The 15491-nt window shown below is 46.5% G+C and overlaps 1 protein-coding gene across 4 annotated transcripts in view; it reads right to left on the bottom strand.

Annotated features, from left to right (window-relative positions):
* The window catches only part of MTOR (mechanistic target of rapamycin kinase), a 92616-nt gene that overhangs the window by 26061 nt on the left and 51064 nt on the right, over positions 1-15491 (bottom strand). For all 4 annotated transcript variants that reach the window (XM_033159501.1, XM_033159499.1, XM_033159500.1 and 1 more), the window contains 2 exons: positions 5646-5721; positions 2420-2559 (listed from right to left, as the gene is read on the bottom strand). In XM_033159501.1, the coding sequence (XP_033015392.1) occupies positions 2420-2559; positions 5646-5721 (216 nt within the window). The remainder of the gene's footprint in view (positions 1-2419; positions 2560-5645; positions 5722-15491) is intronic.

Genomic DNA, 15491 nt, shown 5'->3' on the forward strand with positions numbered 1-15491 from the left:
ACAGTAGCAACATGAAACAAAATATTTAAGGGCTGGAAGGACACAGGAGACTTCACTGGGAGTCTTAAAAGACAGTAAAGGCAAGGGTGGCAGGCAGGTGATTCACAGAAGGAAACGCCACAGGTGGGTGAAACCACACAAATTCTGCTGCGGTACTTTGCCATTGTTTATTTTTTAAAAAGTTGGTATTTAAATTTCTGCGGGTCAAACCTATGTATGACTTAGCTGGATACAGACTCCCTTCAGGCATTTGGGTCTTAAGCTGCTCTGTTTAGCATTAGCATTAAGTACTAATGCTATTTCCTCCTCTTTATTGGTTTCATTTGTCAGATTTGTACCCATTTTAATTGAATTTGATGGTTCTTTTAATATGATGTTAGCTGACCTTTAGGCACCAAAGCTGCATTCCACGATGGCTGTGTTCTACCTACAATGTCAGTTGCTAGGAACTGCAAGTGGGGAGACTGGTCTTGTGCTCGAATCCTGCTTCCAGGCTCTCCAGAGGCATCTGGTTTGCCCCCCCCCCCATGAGAACCAAATGCTGGACTAGAATGTGCCAATGACCTGATTCAGCTGGCAGAGCTTCTTTTGTTCTTAAACGTTGCATATTCATCTGAAGACCTGGTAAAGCCAATGCAGCCTATCTTCTCACTCCCCACAAAGTCACCTGGCTCTCCCCCCCCCCCCCCGGTTCTGCCACCCTAGCCACCCAGGATGCAAAAAGATGGGAACATCAGGTGCAGGTTGTGCTGCTTCAGGTAATTCTGTGCAACCCCCTTGGTGTGTGGAGTGACTTCAATTGACAGGCATCTTCCCCTCCCCTCTCCCACTCCCCTTGTGCCATCAACCTGGGTTCACGTCAGGACCCATCAAAACAGAGAGGCTCAATGACATGAGGCGTGCAGCGATTTAGGCAGGACTGGCTTGGATTTGCTGAACCCTCCAGGTTGAACTGCACAGTACGTTATGCAGGTTCTGTCTTTTCCAATTAGGCTCCAAAAAAAGCACATTCCCTTTCTCTCTCGTACACACACATGCACACTGAGTGTGCATGCTGCAGATCCCTGCTAGGGATAAAGACTCCTCACTTCACAGAGGGTCTTGATCCACACAAGCCTGCAAAAAGCAAACTACCCACATCTCCCACCCTCCTTCGGAAGGGAAGTAATTTTGCAAACTCTTATATGGGCTAATGGGCAGGTACCTTATTTTAAAATGTATACTCCCACTTTCCAGCATTTTTTTTTGAAGTAGTTTAAACAAGGGGAGGGGTAATCAAAATATATATTTCTAAGTCATTAATTAGAAGCATGGAAAGGGTTGTAATTCAGTGGAAGAGCACATGCTTCACATACCAAATGTCTGTTTTTGTTTCCCATAGGAGCTTAGGAAGCTGGCTTATTCTGAGGTAGACAACTGGGTCCCTCTAGCTCAGAACTGCCTACTCTGACTGGTAGTAGCTCACCAGGCGTTTAGACAGGTGTCTCCTGCAGCTCTGCCTAGAGATACCTGAGGATTGAACATGGGAGCTTCTGCACGAAAAGCAGATGCTCTACAACTGAGCATGTGTCAGGGAACAGGCAGCACCCAGTGGGGCGGTGCAGGGGCTGTCAGGGGAAAGAGAGCCCCAGTACCATGAGGATAGCAGGGGAATCTCCAGTGGGAGTGACAGGCAGGAAGCTAGCCCAGCGGAGAGGGGGCTGGGGGATGCTCCAGAGACCCAACACCCACTCAGTGGGCACAGACAAGAGGGAGCAACGACAGTTCCATCGCCCCAATTATGTAGGGGCGTCAAACGTAAGGAGGGTAGGAGGAGAGTGGGGGTGCTCAAGTTCTTATGTTGGGAGCGCTCCCGAAAAGCGCCACTTCCAGGATGTGAAAGTGACTAAGCTGGTCACAGACTTTTGAGCTCTGCACTGTACATATCTGCACAATAAAACCTGTAAATATACGGGACCCAATTCGAGCCTCTTTACTCACGAGAAACCACAGCAGAACCCTTACAGCATGGTTCTGAATAAAGTTACAGATTAATAGGAAGCTGCCTTGTACCAAATCAGATAATTGGTCTGCTTAGCCCAGCTTTGTCTATGCTGACTGGCAGCAGCTCTCCAGGCTTCTGACAGAGGGCAAATATCACTCCTGAGTCCTACCTGGAGACGCCATGGATTGAACATGTGGCCTTTAGCATGCCAATAAGATGCACATTATTTATGTATTATTGAATCTATAACTCACTTTCCCCTTACATTGCTCAAAGTGCTAAACACAGGTTAACCCTTCTTCATATTACCCTCACAATAACCCTATGAGGTAGTCTAGTTTGAGAGACAGCCCCCCAATGTGAATCTGCAAGTAGGGATTTTAACACAGCTGCTTGTCTGACACTCTTGAACCACACCACACTGGCTCTTCTTACCATTCTCCCAGGGCTTCCAGGCAGCGCATGCGCCCCAGCATCAGTTCTGGGTCATCCTTGTTTGTATCCATCTTTTTGTCATAGGCCACCAGAGCATCTTCCCATTCATGCAGTTTCTCATACCAGGTTGCTTGAATTTCCTATAAAAGCGGGGAAGGCAGGAAGAGAGGGTCGACAAAATAGCAAATTTTAGTGTGCAAAAGTGGCAGGAGTAAAGAAGAAGACCCAATGCTTTCATGTCCCATCTCACACGAGGTCTATAGTTATGCCATTAGCATTATGGGAGGGAACGCTTTGTATAAGCAGCACTGGGAAGATGTTTGCAGAAAGGAAGGGGGGAAATAAAAACCTAGGAGTTGTATCCAATGCTAGTCTGCCTCAAAGTAGGCCCATTGAAGTGAATGGACATGACTACCTTGGGTTCATTAATTTCAATAGATCTACTATTTTTAAAAGGATGCGTGTGGCGCTGTGGGTTAAACCACAGAGCCTAGGGCTTGCTGATCAGAAGGTCGGTGGTTCAAATCCCCGCGCCGGGGTGATCTCCCGTTGCTTGGTCCCAGCTCCTGCCCACCTAGCAGTTCGAAAGCACGTCAAAGTGCAAGTAGATAAATAGGTACTGCTCCAGAGGGAAGGTAAACGCCATTTCCGTGTGCTGCTCTGGTTCACCAGAAGTGACTTAGTCATGCTGGCCACATGACCCAGAAGCTGTACGCCGGCTCCCTCGGCCAGTAACACGAGATGAACGCCGCAACCCCAAAGTCGGACATGACTGGACCTAATGGTCAGGGGTCCCTTTACCTTTACCTTACTCCTTTTAAAATGTTGTTATATGTCTATTTTTAATAAGACACGACATACAACAACAGGTGCCAAAAAGTAAAGGGGGTACCTAGAACTGAACATGGCAGAATAAATATCATACCAAAATCAAGTATAACAGATCACTATTATAGGGTTCCAACTAACAGAAATTAGTTTACATTACCCTGCACCAGTTAATCTACTCTGAGCAGGGCTCAGTTGGATATAAAGGTAAAGGTAAAAGGGAAAGGACCCCTGGACAGTTAAGTCCAGTCAAAGGCGACTATGGGGTTGCAGAGCTCATCTCGTTTTCAGGCCAAGGGAGACAAGCGTTTGTCCACAGACAGCTTTCTGGGTCATGTGGCTAGCATGACTAAACCGCTACTGGTGCAACAAAACACTGTGACAGAAACCAGAGCGTATGGAAACGCCGTTTACCTTCCCGCCGCAGCGGTACCTATTTATCTACTTGCACTGGTGTGGTTTCAAACTGCTAGGTTGGCAGGAGCTGGGACAGAGTAAAGGGAGCTCACTTGTCACGAGGATTCAAACCGCCAACCTTCTGATCGGCAAGCCCAAGAGGCTAAGTGGTTTAGACCATGTCCCTAGTCAGTTGGATATAGCCCTAGGTAAATGGATGGAAAATAAATGGATGAATAATAGTCAGACCATTGGTCTGTCTAGGCCAGTATGACTGGCTGGTTTGCCTGGGTCATGTGAGGAAGGGCAGCTGTGTGCCTGTGTGTGTGTTTCCACGTGTGAGTCACAGAGGGCTAGCCAAAGATGAATTTGGCTCTCAGCTCCCTCCCCTTAAAAGCTAGCCATCCCTGTTGAGCATCAGCAAACACCACTGGGAGAACCAAGGACAGAAGTAGAGCCTCCCTTGCAACCACTGATGGCTGGTGCCCATTGCAGGTGGGAGGGCAGAAGGCACAGACAGGTGGTGAAGCCAGAGCCTGTTGAGTTCTCCTGCCTATTGAGTACTGCAAGGGCAACACTGAGACTAAGGAAGAGGAGGAAGCTGACAGGCAGGGCTGGATGTAAATAAGAAGGTAGGCAGGTGGGGGCTGGCTGAGGTTGGTGGGGCAACATCCCCTTTGCCCTAACAGAGCCAGCCTTCACTGCCTGCTGTGCCATCAGCTCCAAGCCTAAGTAGCATCAACACATATAAACAAGAGCAGCAGGGGATGAAGTTTGGAACAGCCCAGCAGACAGACAGCCCAGCATGTGGGGCATTGTACAGCAGCAAGGGAAAGGATACTAAGGCCTTATTACAGGCCTTAGCGGTCCAGATTTTCTGAAGATGAGTGGTAAAAAAGAACAGAAGTGCTGACCAATGACAGTTTTCAAATTCCCAACACTTTCACCAGTCTCTCATTTCTTTAAGGATTTTAATTTTCAAGGGATTAAAAAGGAGGGAAAGAGGGGGAGGGGACAGCTACCACTTGGATTTCTTTGGGATTTTTTTCCTTCCCGCAACCCCCGCCTGCCCCAACATGGGCTCTAGGCCAATGTTCTTTTCTGCTCAGCCCTTGGCAGTTCTTGCTGCGACGTTATGCCAAGCAGTGGATTCTTTGAGGGCCCTGCAGGCAGGATAAAGCTGCACACATCCACAACACATGCCACACTTCAGTGCCCCTCCACGTGAGACATTGCAGGTCTGGACTCTGGGGCTCCTCAGGCAGATCATTTCAAAACAGACGAGGATGCAGAGCTTGCTGATGTGATCAGGGGATTATGGGTTCCACTCATAGGCAGATAGAAAGCTGCCTCATACCAAAGTCAGACTATGAATCTGGCTGCACTGACTGGCAGTGGGTCTTCAGCATTTGAGGCAAGGGTCTCTCCCCTCCCCCCAGCCCTATCTGAAGATGCCAGGGGACCTTTTGCATGCAAAGCAGATGCTCTAGTCTGAACCCTCCTCTAAAACAGTGGTTCTTAACCTTTTTGGGGTCATAGACCCCATTGAAAATCTAATGGAAGCTCTCCCCAGATTTCCCCCCCCCCCCACAAAGACTATTTTCAAAGAAACAGGAAGGAAATGTGTGTGGGGTGTGTGTGTGTCATATTTTTACACTCTCTAAAGTTCATGAACCCCCAAAGCCCGTGATCCTAGGAATCCAAGGATCACAGGTAAAGAACCTCTGCTCTAAAAGTAAAGTAAGATTCTGGTCCTCAAGTTTATGGATAAAGGGGTAGCATAGGAAGCTGCCTTATACCAAGTCAGAAAAAAATGTGTCCCTCTAGCTCAGTATGGCAACTCTTTCAAATTTCATGCAGGAATCCTTCTCAGTCCTGCCTGGAGATGCCATTGGGGATTGAACCTGGATCTTCTGCAAGCTGAACAGATCTTCAACCATGGAGCTGTGGCCCTCTCCCTCATAATGAAAACAGGGAGATGGGGAATTAAGAGGCTACTCACCAGCTCCCCAAAGTGTTTCATGGCATATTCCAGCACCCCAGCTGCTGCCTCTGGTTGCTGCAGTTTATTGTTAATACTGGAAAGAGGTAAGTGGGAATAAAAAGTCATTTAGGGCAGATCCTAGTGTTTTATTTAAGTATTTATATTCCACTTTTCCAGCTTCCACAAACAATATTTTTTTTTGGAACAAGTTTAAACCATACTAGTATAAATACATTTTAAAACAGCACCATAAACAATCATAAAATGGCAGTTTGCTCACTGCTACCAATCTTCGCATGCTATATGTGCAATGACAGGAGAATATAGAGCAGCCTTAGTCAACCTGGTACCCTTCATATATGGCTGGACTCCATCTCCCATCAGCACGGCCAATGGTCAGAGATGATGTGAGTTGTAGTCCAGCAACATCTGAAGGGCCACAGTCTCCCCATCCCGGCATTAAAAGATGGCAGGTGTGTGATGGGAGGTAGCATGCAGCAGTAAAGGCAAGTGACAGTCTAGTTCAGGGATGGGAGACCTGTGACCCTCAGGATGTTGTGGGACTTGAGTTCCTATCAGCCCCAACCAGCATGGTCAATGATCAGGGCTGATGGGAGTTGTAGACCCACAACACCTGGATGGCACAATTGTCATTATGCAAGTCACATCAGTCATTTATGCGGACAACTGATGCAGTTGCTAATCTGGTGCAAAGTGGATACTGAAGAAGAGAAGCTGGTACCATCTGTAAAAAAAAGAAAAAAGAAAAAAGACCAGCACTGCCCATTTCCTAAGCAGGATTCTTCCACACACCTTTGCTGTAGTTACTATTCTCAGCCACCCAGCCTTCCATTCCCCCAAACAGCTGCTGCCGCCGCCACCACATGATTTTAGGCTTTGAACAAGATTTAGCAGAGAGTTGGCAGCAGGGGACTTCAGCTGAGGCTCACATGTCTATTGCATGGCATTGTTTTAATTTCCTCTAGGCTGCGTTCCCTTAAGCTAGGACTTCCTACCCGCGGCCTATTCCTCCTCTTGAACATCCACGTATTCAAGGGCTTTATGGGCATCCAGTCATAACTGTTAAAAAACAAAAAAAAATGGTGGAAGTCCCCCTCCCTGCTCCCTTTAGAAAGGCTACTAATCCCTCAAAAGAATTAAGAGGTTTTAAGTGCCCTTAAGACGTTCTCATATGGACTGAAGAAATAAACGTTTTATATTAAACAGCTGCCTCTCCCACTTCAGCCCTACTCTCTTGAAGAAGCATCAACGGTCTCCTTTCTGCAAAAGGTGGGGCAGAAATGCCCAGCAAATTTAGGGGGCGGGATTAGGAAGCAAAGCGGCAGCAGTAAAAGTAAATGTCCAATAAATTTTGGACCTCTCAGGTCCTTCATCGGGGAGTTTCAACTACAGAAGTTCAATCTATGTATTATAATGTTTTCTTCTACTGAGAGAGACCAAGAGACTGAACTTCTGTATATGAAAAGCCTTGATGAAGGGCCTGGACGCATTGGACGTTCACTTTTTCTCCTGTCCTTTTGTTTCCAGTTCCCCCAACAGTTGGGAGGCAGCAGTGCTTCTGAATACCAGCTGCTGAAAACCGCAGGAGGGGAGAATGCTCTTGTGCTTGAATCCTGCTTCTGGGCTTCGCATTTGGGGCATATGGATGGCCACTGTGAGAACAGGATGCTGGACTAGAAGGGCCACTGGCCTGATCCAGCAGGTTCTTCTTAGGTTCTTAATGGTTCTTAGGTTCTCACTTTATTTATTTCCCTGGCTGGTGCATTCCTCCCCCTGCTGAACCCACTCCCCTTCCGCTATCTGAGTTCACCAGTTTCTGGTACAGATGGCTGGACGCTCACATTCTTGCAGCTGATGCAGCAAACCAACAAAATAGCAAAGAGTTAACAACTACTCTCACTGAGGCTGATGGGAATTACAGTCCGGAGGGCACCAGGCTGGCAAAGAACCATACGCAAGGATGGAGTCGCCCACAATTCTTGCATTGGAGTCTGTCAAAAAAGAAAACAACAACCCACCCCAAACAAGCCAGCACAAGATGTGCCGATGAGCTTCTCTTTTGGCAGTGCTTGAGAACACTGAATTAACGTGGTAGAACAGCAACACCTCGCTGTCCTGTCTCCTGTCTGGAGAAAGCATAGGCCAGGCTGGTACCCTCTGAGCCTAGCAGACCTACTCAGCTGAGTCCAGCACTGCAATCCCTTTGAAAGGATTCAAATTCATGCCAGGTTTTATGGGCTGCTGGAGAAAACCTGGCCGACTTATAAAAGGGCAGGCAACAACACTCTGGCTACACACACTTGCTTTGCGTTGTGACTTTATAGTTTTATAGGGTTGGCTGGGATTTCATGAAGCCCGCTTGATGGCAACCTTTTGCCTACGTACTCTCCTTCATTGTAAGAGCAAATCGTAAGTGCTCAGACTAAGTTTAGCTTTTCTAGGATACCGCACAAGGAAGAGAGAGAACCCTTTTTTAGAGCCCTGCTAATACATTCCCATTTAGACAAACTGCAGGCAATAGTCAGACAATAGTCAGACAGAACTGCAAATGCTTATCACTCCTCTTGATAATAAGAACGTATGGAACGGTAGCACAGCTCTTAAGGGGAACAGCAAGGAAGTCCTGGCTCAAATTTTATCTTAGTCATGAACCTCTTTCTAGAGCATCCTCTCTCAGGCTTCTCAGCACGCACGCACACACATTTACAATATGGGACACATTTACATTTACATTGGAACACAGGAAGCATCACAGGTCAGTATATTTGTCATAGAGAGAGCCAGTGTGGTGTAGTGGTTAAGAGCGGTAGACTCGTAATCTGGGGAACCGGGTTCGTGTCTCCACTCCTCCACATGCAGCTGCTGGGTGACCTTGGGCTAGTCACACTTCTTTGAAGTCTCTCAACCCCACTCACCTCACAGAGTGCTTGTTGTGGGGGAGGAAGGGAAAGGAGAATGTTAGCCACTTTGAGACTCCTTCGGGTAGTGAAAAGCGGGATATCAAATCCAAACTCTTCTTTTTCTTGAAGCCCTGCTTCACCTACTCTGACCAGCTCTGGCTTCCCAGGGTCTCAGGCAGGGTTTTGTCTGCCACTTTGTACCTGATACTTCTAACTGGAGTTAGAAGACTGAAACTAGGACCTTCTCCATACAAGGTATGGGGGCACCTTCTCTGAGCTATATCCCTTCACTCAAGATATAGGGTGCTGTGTTATACCAATACAGACCTCAGGCCCAGCTAGCTCAATCCTGTCAACTCTGACAGAGGGCAGAGTCTATTTCATTACTTGTTACTCTTTTGTGAGATCCACAACTCTTCACCTAAGCTATTACCTCATGTACAGTGCTTAAAAACAGACAAGTTCATGGTCTGTTGACAGAATCAATCCGAGAAGCACCATGCAGGCATACACTAATGGTCTACATGCCAAACAGGAATTTCTCATCCCTATATTCTGGGATCAACCCACAAGCAGGGATCAAAGCTACTGCAAAATAGCGTCCTTTGGTTCTGTCCCTGTCAGGCAGTCCAGAAGCACACCATGCCTCCTGACAGTACTGAATGTCACCAAGAGACTCACAGAACCAACAAGGTTAGATCCTGGCGAAGGTCAAGCCCCAATTATGAGAAGCTATGCAGAGTTTTAAGCACTGGTGTAATAAAACCCTGGTTATCCATCCCCTGCAGCAGGCTGTAAGTTTCCAAATCATCACCCAATTACTCGCTAGCACCAACATTATCCTTATCGACAAAACAGCAAGCCAGGATTCTCCCACCTCTGAGACAGAAGATGGACTTGGGAGATAAACCTCTGGTGTTCTAGGGAGGGAATTAAGGACGCCCATGTCTTTCCTGCTCCTTGAGCAAGAGCAATTCATTGTAGTGTGTTGTAAAAGTGATAAATGGCCGTCACTGTCCCATTGGCAGGCAGAAACATCACTCCCTGTATGTCAGGCAGTTAATTACTTCCAACTTTATCTCTCTTATCAACACCTACTGACAAATTGGCCATTATCCTTTCCCACCCTCTATCATAATTATGGTTGCTCTGTTGTTTCTAGCACTAACTTCTCTCTCCTTTCCACAGCTTGTCAAAAGGGAGAATGAGACAAGATGTTTTATACTTCAAAACAAAAGGCTGAGTGGGACCACACATATTCTTAAATCTTGGAAGAAGCACAAACGTTTCTTTTTTGAAAAAACACACACATCATTTTCAATTCCCTCTCCACAAGAGAGCCGAATCCACTTGACAATAATGTTGATCCTTATAATCTATCAGCTTGCAGATGGAGACTCAGATATACAACCTGCTGGGATCTTCTGTTTGAAATACAAACAGGAGCTGCGTAAGAGCATTTTGAAAGCATTTGTGCTTGTGTGTGCACCCCAGACTTTATACGGGGGGGGGGGGAATCAAGATTTGGGGAAGATGCTGACCCTAAGATGAATAGTCCCTGCCCTCCTGACCTGGACATTGTCACTTGCTCTGCTTCTGGATCTAATCTTGGGCAGGTGGAATGGGGGGGGGGGAATAGTGCTTTCAGAGAAAGAAAGACAGAAAGAATCACTACTGACAAGGAGTTGCTGGTCTTCTGGATAGCCAGAATCTGCATAGCCAGAATTATCTAACTGTGTTACAACAACTGTGATTTTACACACATGAGCTTGTTTTTTCCTCCCTCCCTCCTGTCTCTTTTTCCTCGTGTGCTGTGTCTTTGTAGACTGTGAGCCTTGAGAGCAATGATTATCTATTTGAATCAAACTGATGAATAAATAATAAACAAAACAGTTTTGACCATTGGATAAGACAACAGGGCTTGAAACTGGGTTGAAATAGAACATTAAGTTAGCCTTTGGGGCCCAGCCAACATCTGGGCAACTTGAGTTCTGCATAATAAAAAAAGGTTATAAAACTACTTGCACGTTACATATACCAGGGCTGGGGTGGAAAACTGAATCTGGCTGGTGGGCAAGATTCTAATCTCCTCCCTGCCCTCATTGGGCCACTTACCTGTCAAATACCTGGGCTCATAATTACACCAGGTGACCCATTTTTTGCCTGTACAGAAGTCATATATGATGTCTGGTTTAGAGCAGGTAGGTGTGACTTGGCTCAGACGGTCCCACAGGCCAAACAGAGCCGTCTGGTGGGCCTAATTGGGCCTGGAGGTCCAAGGTCCCCCACCAAAGACAACAATAATTTCTTCAAAGTATGAAAGATTTGTTGTGTGTGTGTGTGTGTGTGTGTGTGTGTGAAAGCAGCTGTTATTAGTGGCTTATTGACAGATTAAGGAAGTTGTTTTATCATCAGTAACTGGAATGTGTGTTTTTGTAAGGAAGAGAGTCACTTAAAACAGATGGAAGTTCTCTTCTGAGGCTGGAAAAGAGCAGGGTCAGATGGGATGCAAAAGAATATAGACTTTCCTAGAAGCCTGTGACTAACTGTTTAGACAACCAGCTTCCAAGAAGAACTGTGACAGCACCTTTTAAAAAAGCATACATTTTTTAAAAGCTCAAGGGTAGCTTTTGCCACCTCCACAGGCAACTGGCAAAACACACTCTGGCCCCAAACCATCAAACTGGACACTCAGGCATCAACTTTTGAAATTCTTTAACATTCTTAAGGAATTACAAGACTGTTTCCCAGTTACTGTTCAACAAACGGGAGACATCAGAGAAAGAGAAAAATATTTTTAGGCTCATGCATATCACCCCCAAGGGGCTAATATTCCTCCCAGACAGAACTACCACATGCCGTTGCTGCGATTCCCAACATTTGTTGGTAAGAAACAGGTGGATGTTTTTCCTCACTGACTGGCTGGCTCTGGAGAAATAATTCTCTCTGTTGATCATCTCAACAGAGCAATCCTAAGAGTGTTTACTCAAGAGGTAAATCCCACTGTGTTTAATATGGTTTATGCTATGCAATTATTGGGTTTAGGGTTGCAGCACAAGTCCTTGGGACTTTAAAATGGTTTTGATAGATTGACTACCAAAGGCTGAAGTCCAGAAATATGTAGAGGGGGCATGGGGAACCACAAGCTGCATTAATCTGCCATTTCCCCCAGACACCTGATGTCTAGAGCTAGGTTTCTCTCTTGCCTAGGGCAGCAGGAGGCTGAATAATGCATGTGTCCATTTGGGGGCTGATTCTCCAAAGCCTCAGCTTTTGACACATCAGTACCACCATGTGAAGTCTAAGAGTGTATACACCAACCCAGCATTCCCAGTCTCAGGGTTTGTGAATGTGAATTTTAGCTTTGTAGTATAGGCCAGTTATTACACCCCTCCCTCTCTCTATTCTCCATCCAGGCAAGCAAGAAGGACACATTCTAGCCAGGCATAAACATTTGGGGATGGTGAGGGTGCATCTGAGGAAGGGTTGTAACCTGGGGAAGAATCCAGAGGGCCAAATAGGGAGGCGTGGAGAGCCACATTTGGCTCCTTCACACCCCTGCATAAGGGTTTCACTGCCAATTCAGTTTGCACGCATGCCTTCCATGCACATTTAACCCAGCATCCCATCTGAAAAATAGGCCCTGCTTAAATGGTCTTCAGAGACAAGTCAGAAAACTGCTCAAAGGAGTCATACCAATGATAGCGACTGTCATCGACTCCAGAACTTAGCTGGATACAGCCATGGTGAGGTTTTGGTGTTCCTGCTTGTCTTTCTTGAGGAGCCAGATGTGGGTAGCATGGTTCAGAGCAGGCACAGATCCAGTTTCAGAAGTGGCATTGAAAAATCAGAAGATAAGAAGCAACTAAGTCCAAAATGGGAAAGCCAAGGATGAGCTGGGGATGAGAGTGGGAGCCTCTCAGGTCTTCTATTGTGAGAAAAATATGTCAGACAGACGAGAGGTGCTAGAGGCTGAAGCTTCATAGGGCAGAGACGTAGAATCTGTGGTCTTATAGATATTTCTGGTCTGCAACTCCCATCATGTAACTGCCCTGATCACTGGCCATGCTGGCTAGAGCTGATGGCAGCTGGAGTCCAACAAAATGTGGAGGACTACAGGTTTGCCATGCCTGATCTTGTGGATAGGCACTGGTCCTTGGGGGTCAGCTACTTAGCCAGTGCCCCCACTTGCTGTACTGAGCTCAGTCTGCAATGCTCGTAGCTGGCACAGTGTGGGTGGAGCTTAAAACCAGTCTTGTGTTTTAAAACATTTGCCCAGTAGCCATGCAGAGGAATGAGACCAGTTGGCAGAGGAAGAACAGAGCATAGACACAAAGGGTTTTATCTAATGCTAGTCCTACTCACAGTAGACTCACTGAAGTTAATGGACACGAGCAACTTAGATTCATTTTAATGGGTCTAGTCTGAGTAGGACTTAGTTGGACACAACCCAAAGCAGGATGGCGGAGAAGCAAATCTTATTCTACACCCAACATAGTAATGCAAAAGGCAGACCACATCTTTGCATGCAGAAGGTCCCAAGTTCAATTCACAGGTGGGGCTTGGAGAGACTCCCTGTGTGAAACCCCAGACAGCTGCTGCCAGTCAGTGTTGATAACACTGAGTTAGATAGGCCAATGCTTTGACACAGCATAAGACAGACTCCTGTGTTTCTAGAGATGGAGCTTTCTGCCGGACTCTAGTAAAGCTAACAAAAATTATTTCAAACTTGGAATTTTTGTAGGTTTATTTAAAAGGTTGGTTAAGTTGGCTTGAGAAAGAGACACATACTACATGTGCTTTACAGCAAAGGGATACCATTTGTTACTGGAGATTTCCCATTTTGGCCCTGGAATGTCACTCTGCCTGTCCAGCCAAGACACACAGAACTTTATGCAGCTAAGGCACTGTACAAAATAATTCAAGAAAGGAGTTCTCAACCTCTCTGGGCACATCGGTATCATGTGCAACCCCAAGAAACTGTCATAGTCACTACAGGCATGTCAAAACTCTCAACTCCCTAGCTGTAAGCACCTCTACCCTGAAATTGCACCTGTGCTGCAATTTAGGCTAAAGCTATTGGCTAAAGAAGGCTCCCTGCTTAATTTCAGTGAGAAGACAAGACCCTGGTGCCACCAAGGAAGGCCTCAGTGGGCACTTGTGTTATATTGGTGACACACAATCTAAATGATAGTCCGCCTGCATCATTAAACTGAGCACACACATTCTAAGAAACACTGGCATAGAAGCAACAAAACAAAACACCCTGCTGAAATCTTATCAGGGGGATACAAGGGCACAAAGGAGACAAATGCAAAGGGAACAAGGACAACTAGGGGAGGCAACTATTGACACACAGAGCATCATGCTCGTCTCCTTGGCCTTCAGTTTGACAAATATGTTTCTCATCACAAGAGGCCCAAATAAGAATTTGCCCCTAGGAACAAGAGAAACCGTGGCTGGGAGGAGACTCAGATGGGATTAGAGAGAGAATGAAAAAGGTCAAGGGTCAGGACTGTGTGGAGAGGGGTCAACGCCCCATGTATTTCTTTAAAAGCAATTCCATTCAAGGCGCTTTTGTACAAAATAATCTGCGTCAACATAAGCAAAACGTGGCTCTTTCATCCCTGTTGTTTCCGAGTGCAGAAATTTGGTGGCATCTCAGGTCACAGAAAGCGTGGGAGCCAGGGACCACGGGTGCGTGCAAGTGAGCAGAGCTACTTGGGACAGGAGGATGAAATTCCAGAAATTCTTCTCCCTCCCTCCTACAGGAATATGTGAAGCTATTAGCATGTTGATATCCCGCCTTCCTTCCACCATGGAAGTCAAGGTGGCATGCGTGGAGCACCCATAGGCATTCTACTACAGGGTCACCACTGACCAAACTAAAGACCTTCTTAGTTACAGCAAAGCGGCTGGCTTGTGTGCCTTCACTGCATTCCTGGGAACAATTTGCTTTATTCTTCTTAGCCGGAGGTGCTACAAAATTTGTGGAATTGTTTTACTTTTTCAAAAATTGACTTTTTTTGTGTTTTTGACTGCAGAGGCAACTACTGATCTTGCTTAAGTTCCTTAATGAGAAGGATAGTAATGATCAACAAGCTTCTATGAAAGGAAGCTGGCACACTTATCTTTCTCAGTAAAATGCAGACTTGGAAGAGCACTGATTGCAGCCTCTAGGTTTCCCTGGAGTAGCTGTGTGCTTTAGACATACCATACTGGCCCGAATATAAGCCACACCTGAATATAAGCCGCACCTTAAAAATTGGAGGGGAGGGGGAAATAAAAAGAAAAAATATCTGAATATAAGCCACTCCCTTCCTCACTGCTCCTGGCTGCATGGGGGGGGGGAGCCGCACTGCATTGCTGGCAGCCTTTCCCCTTCCTCGCTCTCTCTCCCTTCCTGGCCTGACTACGCACGGGACAAGCACCGCTTCACCGTGCTGCTGGCACTGTTTGGTACCCCTGACCGTTAGGTCCAGTCCCGGACGACTCTGGGGTTGCAGTGCTCATCTCGCTCTATAGGCCGAGGGAGCCGGCGTTTGTCCGCATACAGCTTCCGGGTCATGTGGCCAGCATGACTAAGCAGCTTCTGGCGGAACAGAGCAGCACATGGAAGTTACTTTATATCAAAAACAAAGACTGTAATGATATCAGGTCAAGCCAGACCATTGGTCCATCCAGTTGAGGATTATCTACAGTGACAGGCAGTGGCTCTCCAGGATTTCAGACATTAAATCTAGGACTGTCGGCATGCAAAGAAGATGCTCTACTTGCTACAGCTCTACCCCACCCCTTTTAAGAGAACACCACCCACCAAAAAGGGGAGAAAAAAAGCAAAGTAAATAAACTGATCCAGGAAGACCTAAAAAAAAAATCTACTGGAGGTTTTGTGTTTTATTTATATCAGGTTTCATCCATGCATGAGCCACTTCGAGCAGAA

The sequence above is a fragment of the Lacerta agilis genome, chromosome 8, assembly GCF_009819535.1.
Source record: "Lacerta agilis isolate rLacAgi1 chromosome 8, rLacAgi1.pri, whole genome shotgun sequence".
Lineage (NCBI taxonomy): Eukaryota > Metazoa > Chordata > Lepidosauria > Squamata > Lacertidae > Lacerta > Lacerta agilis.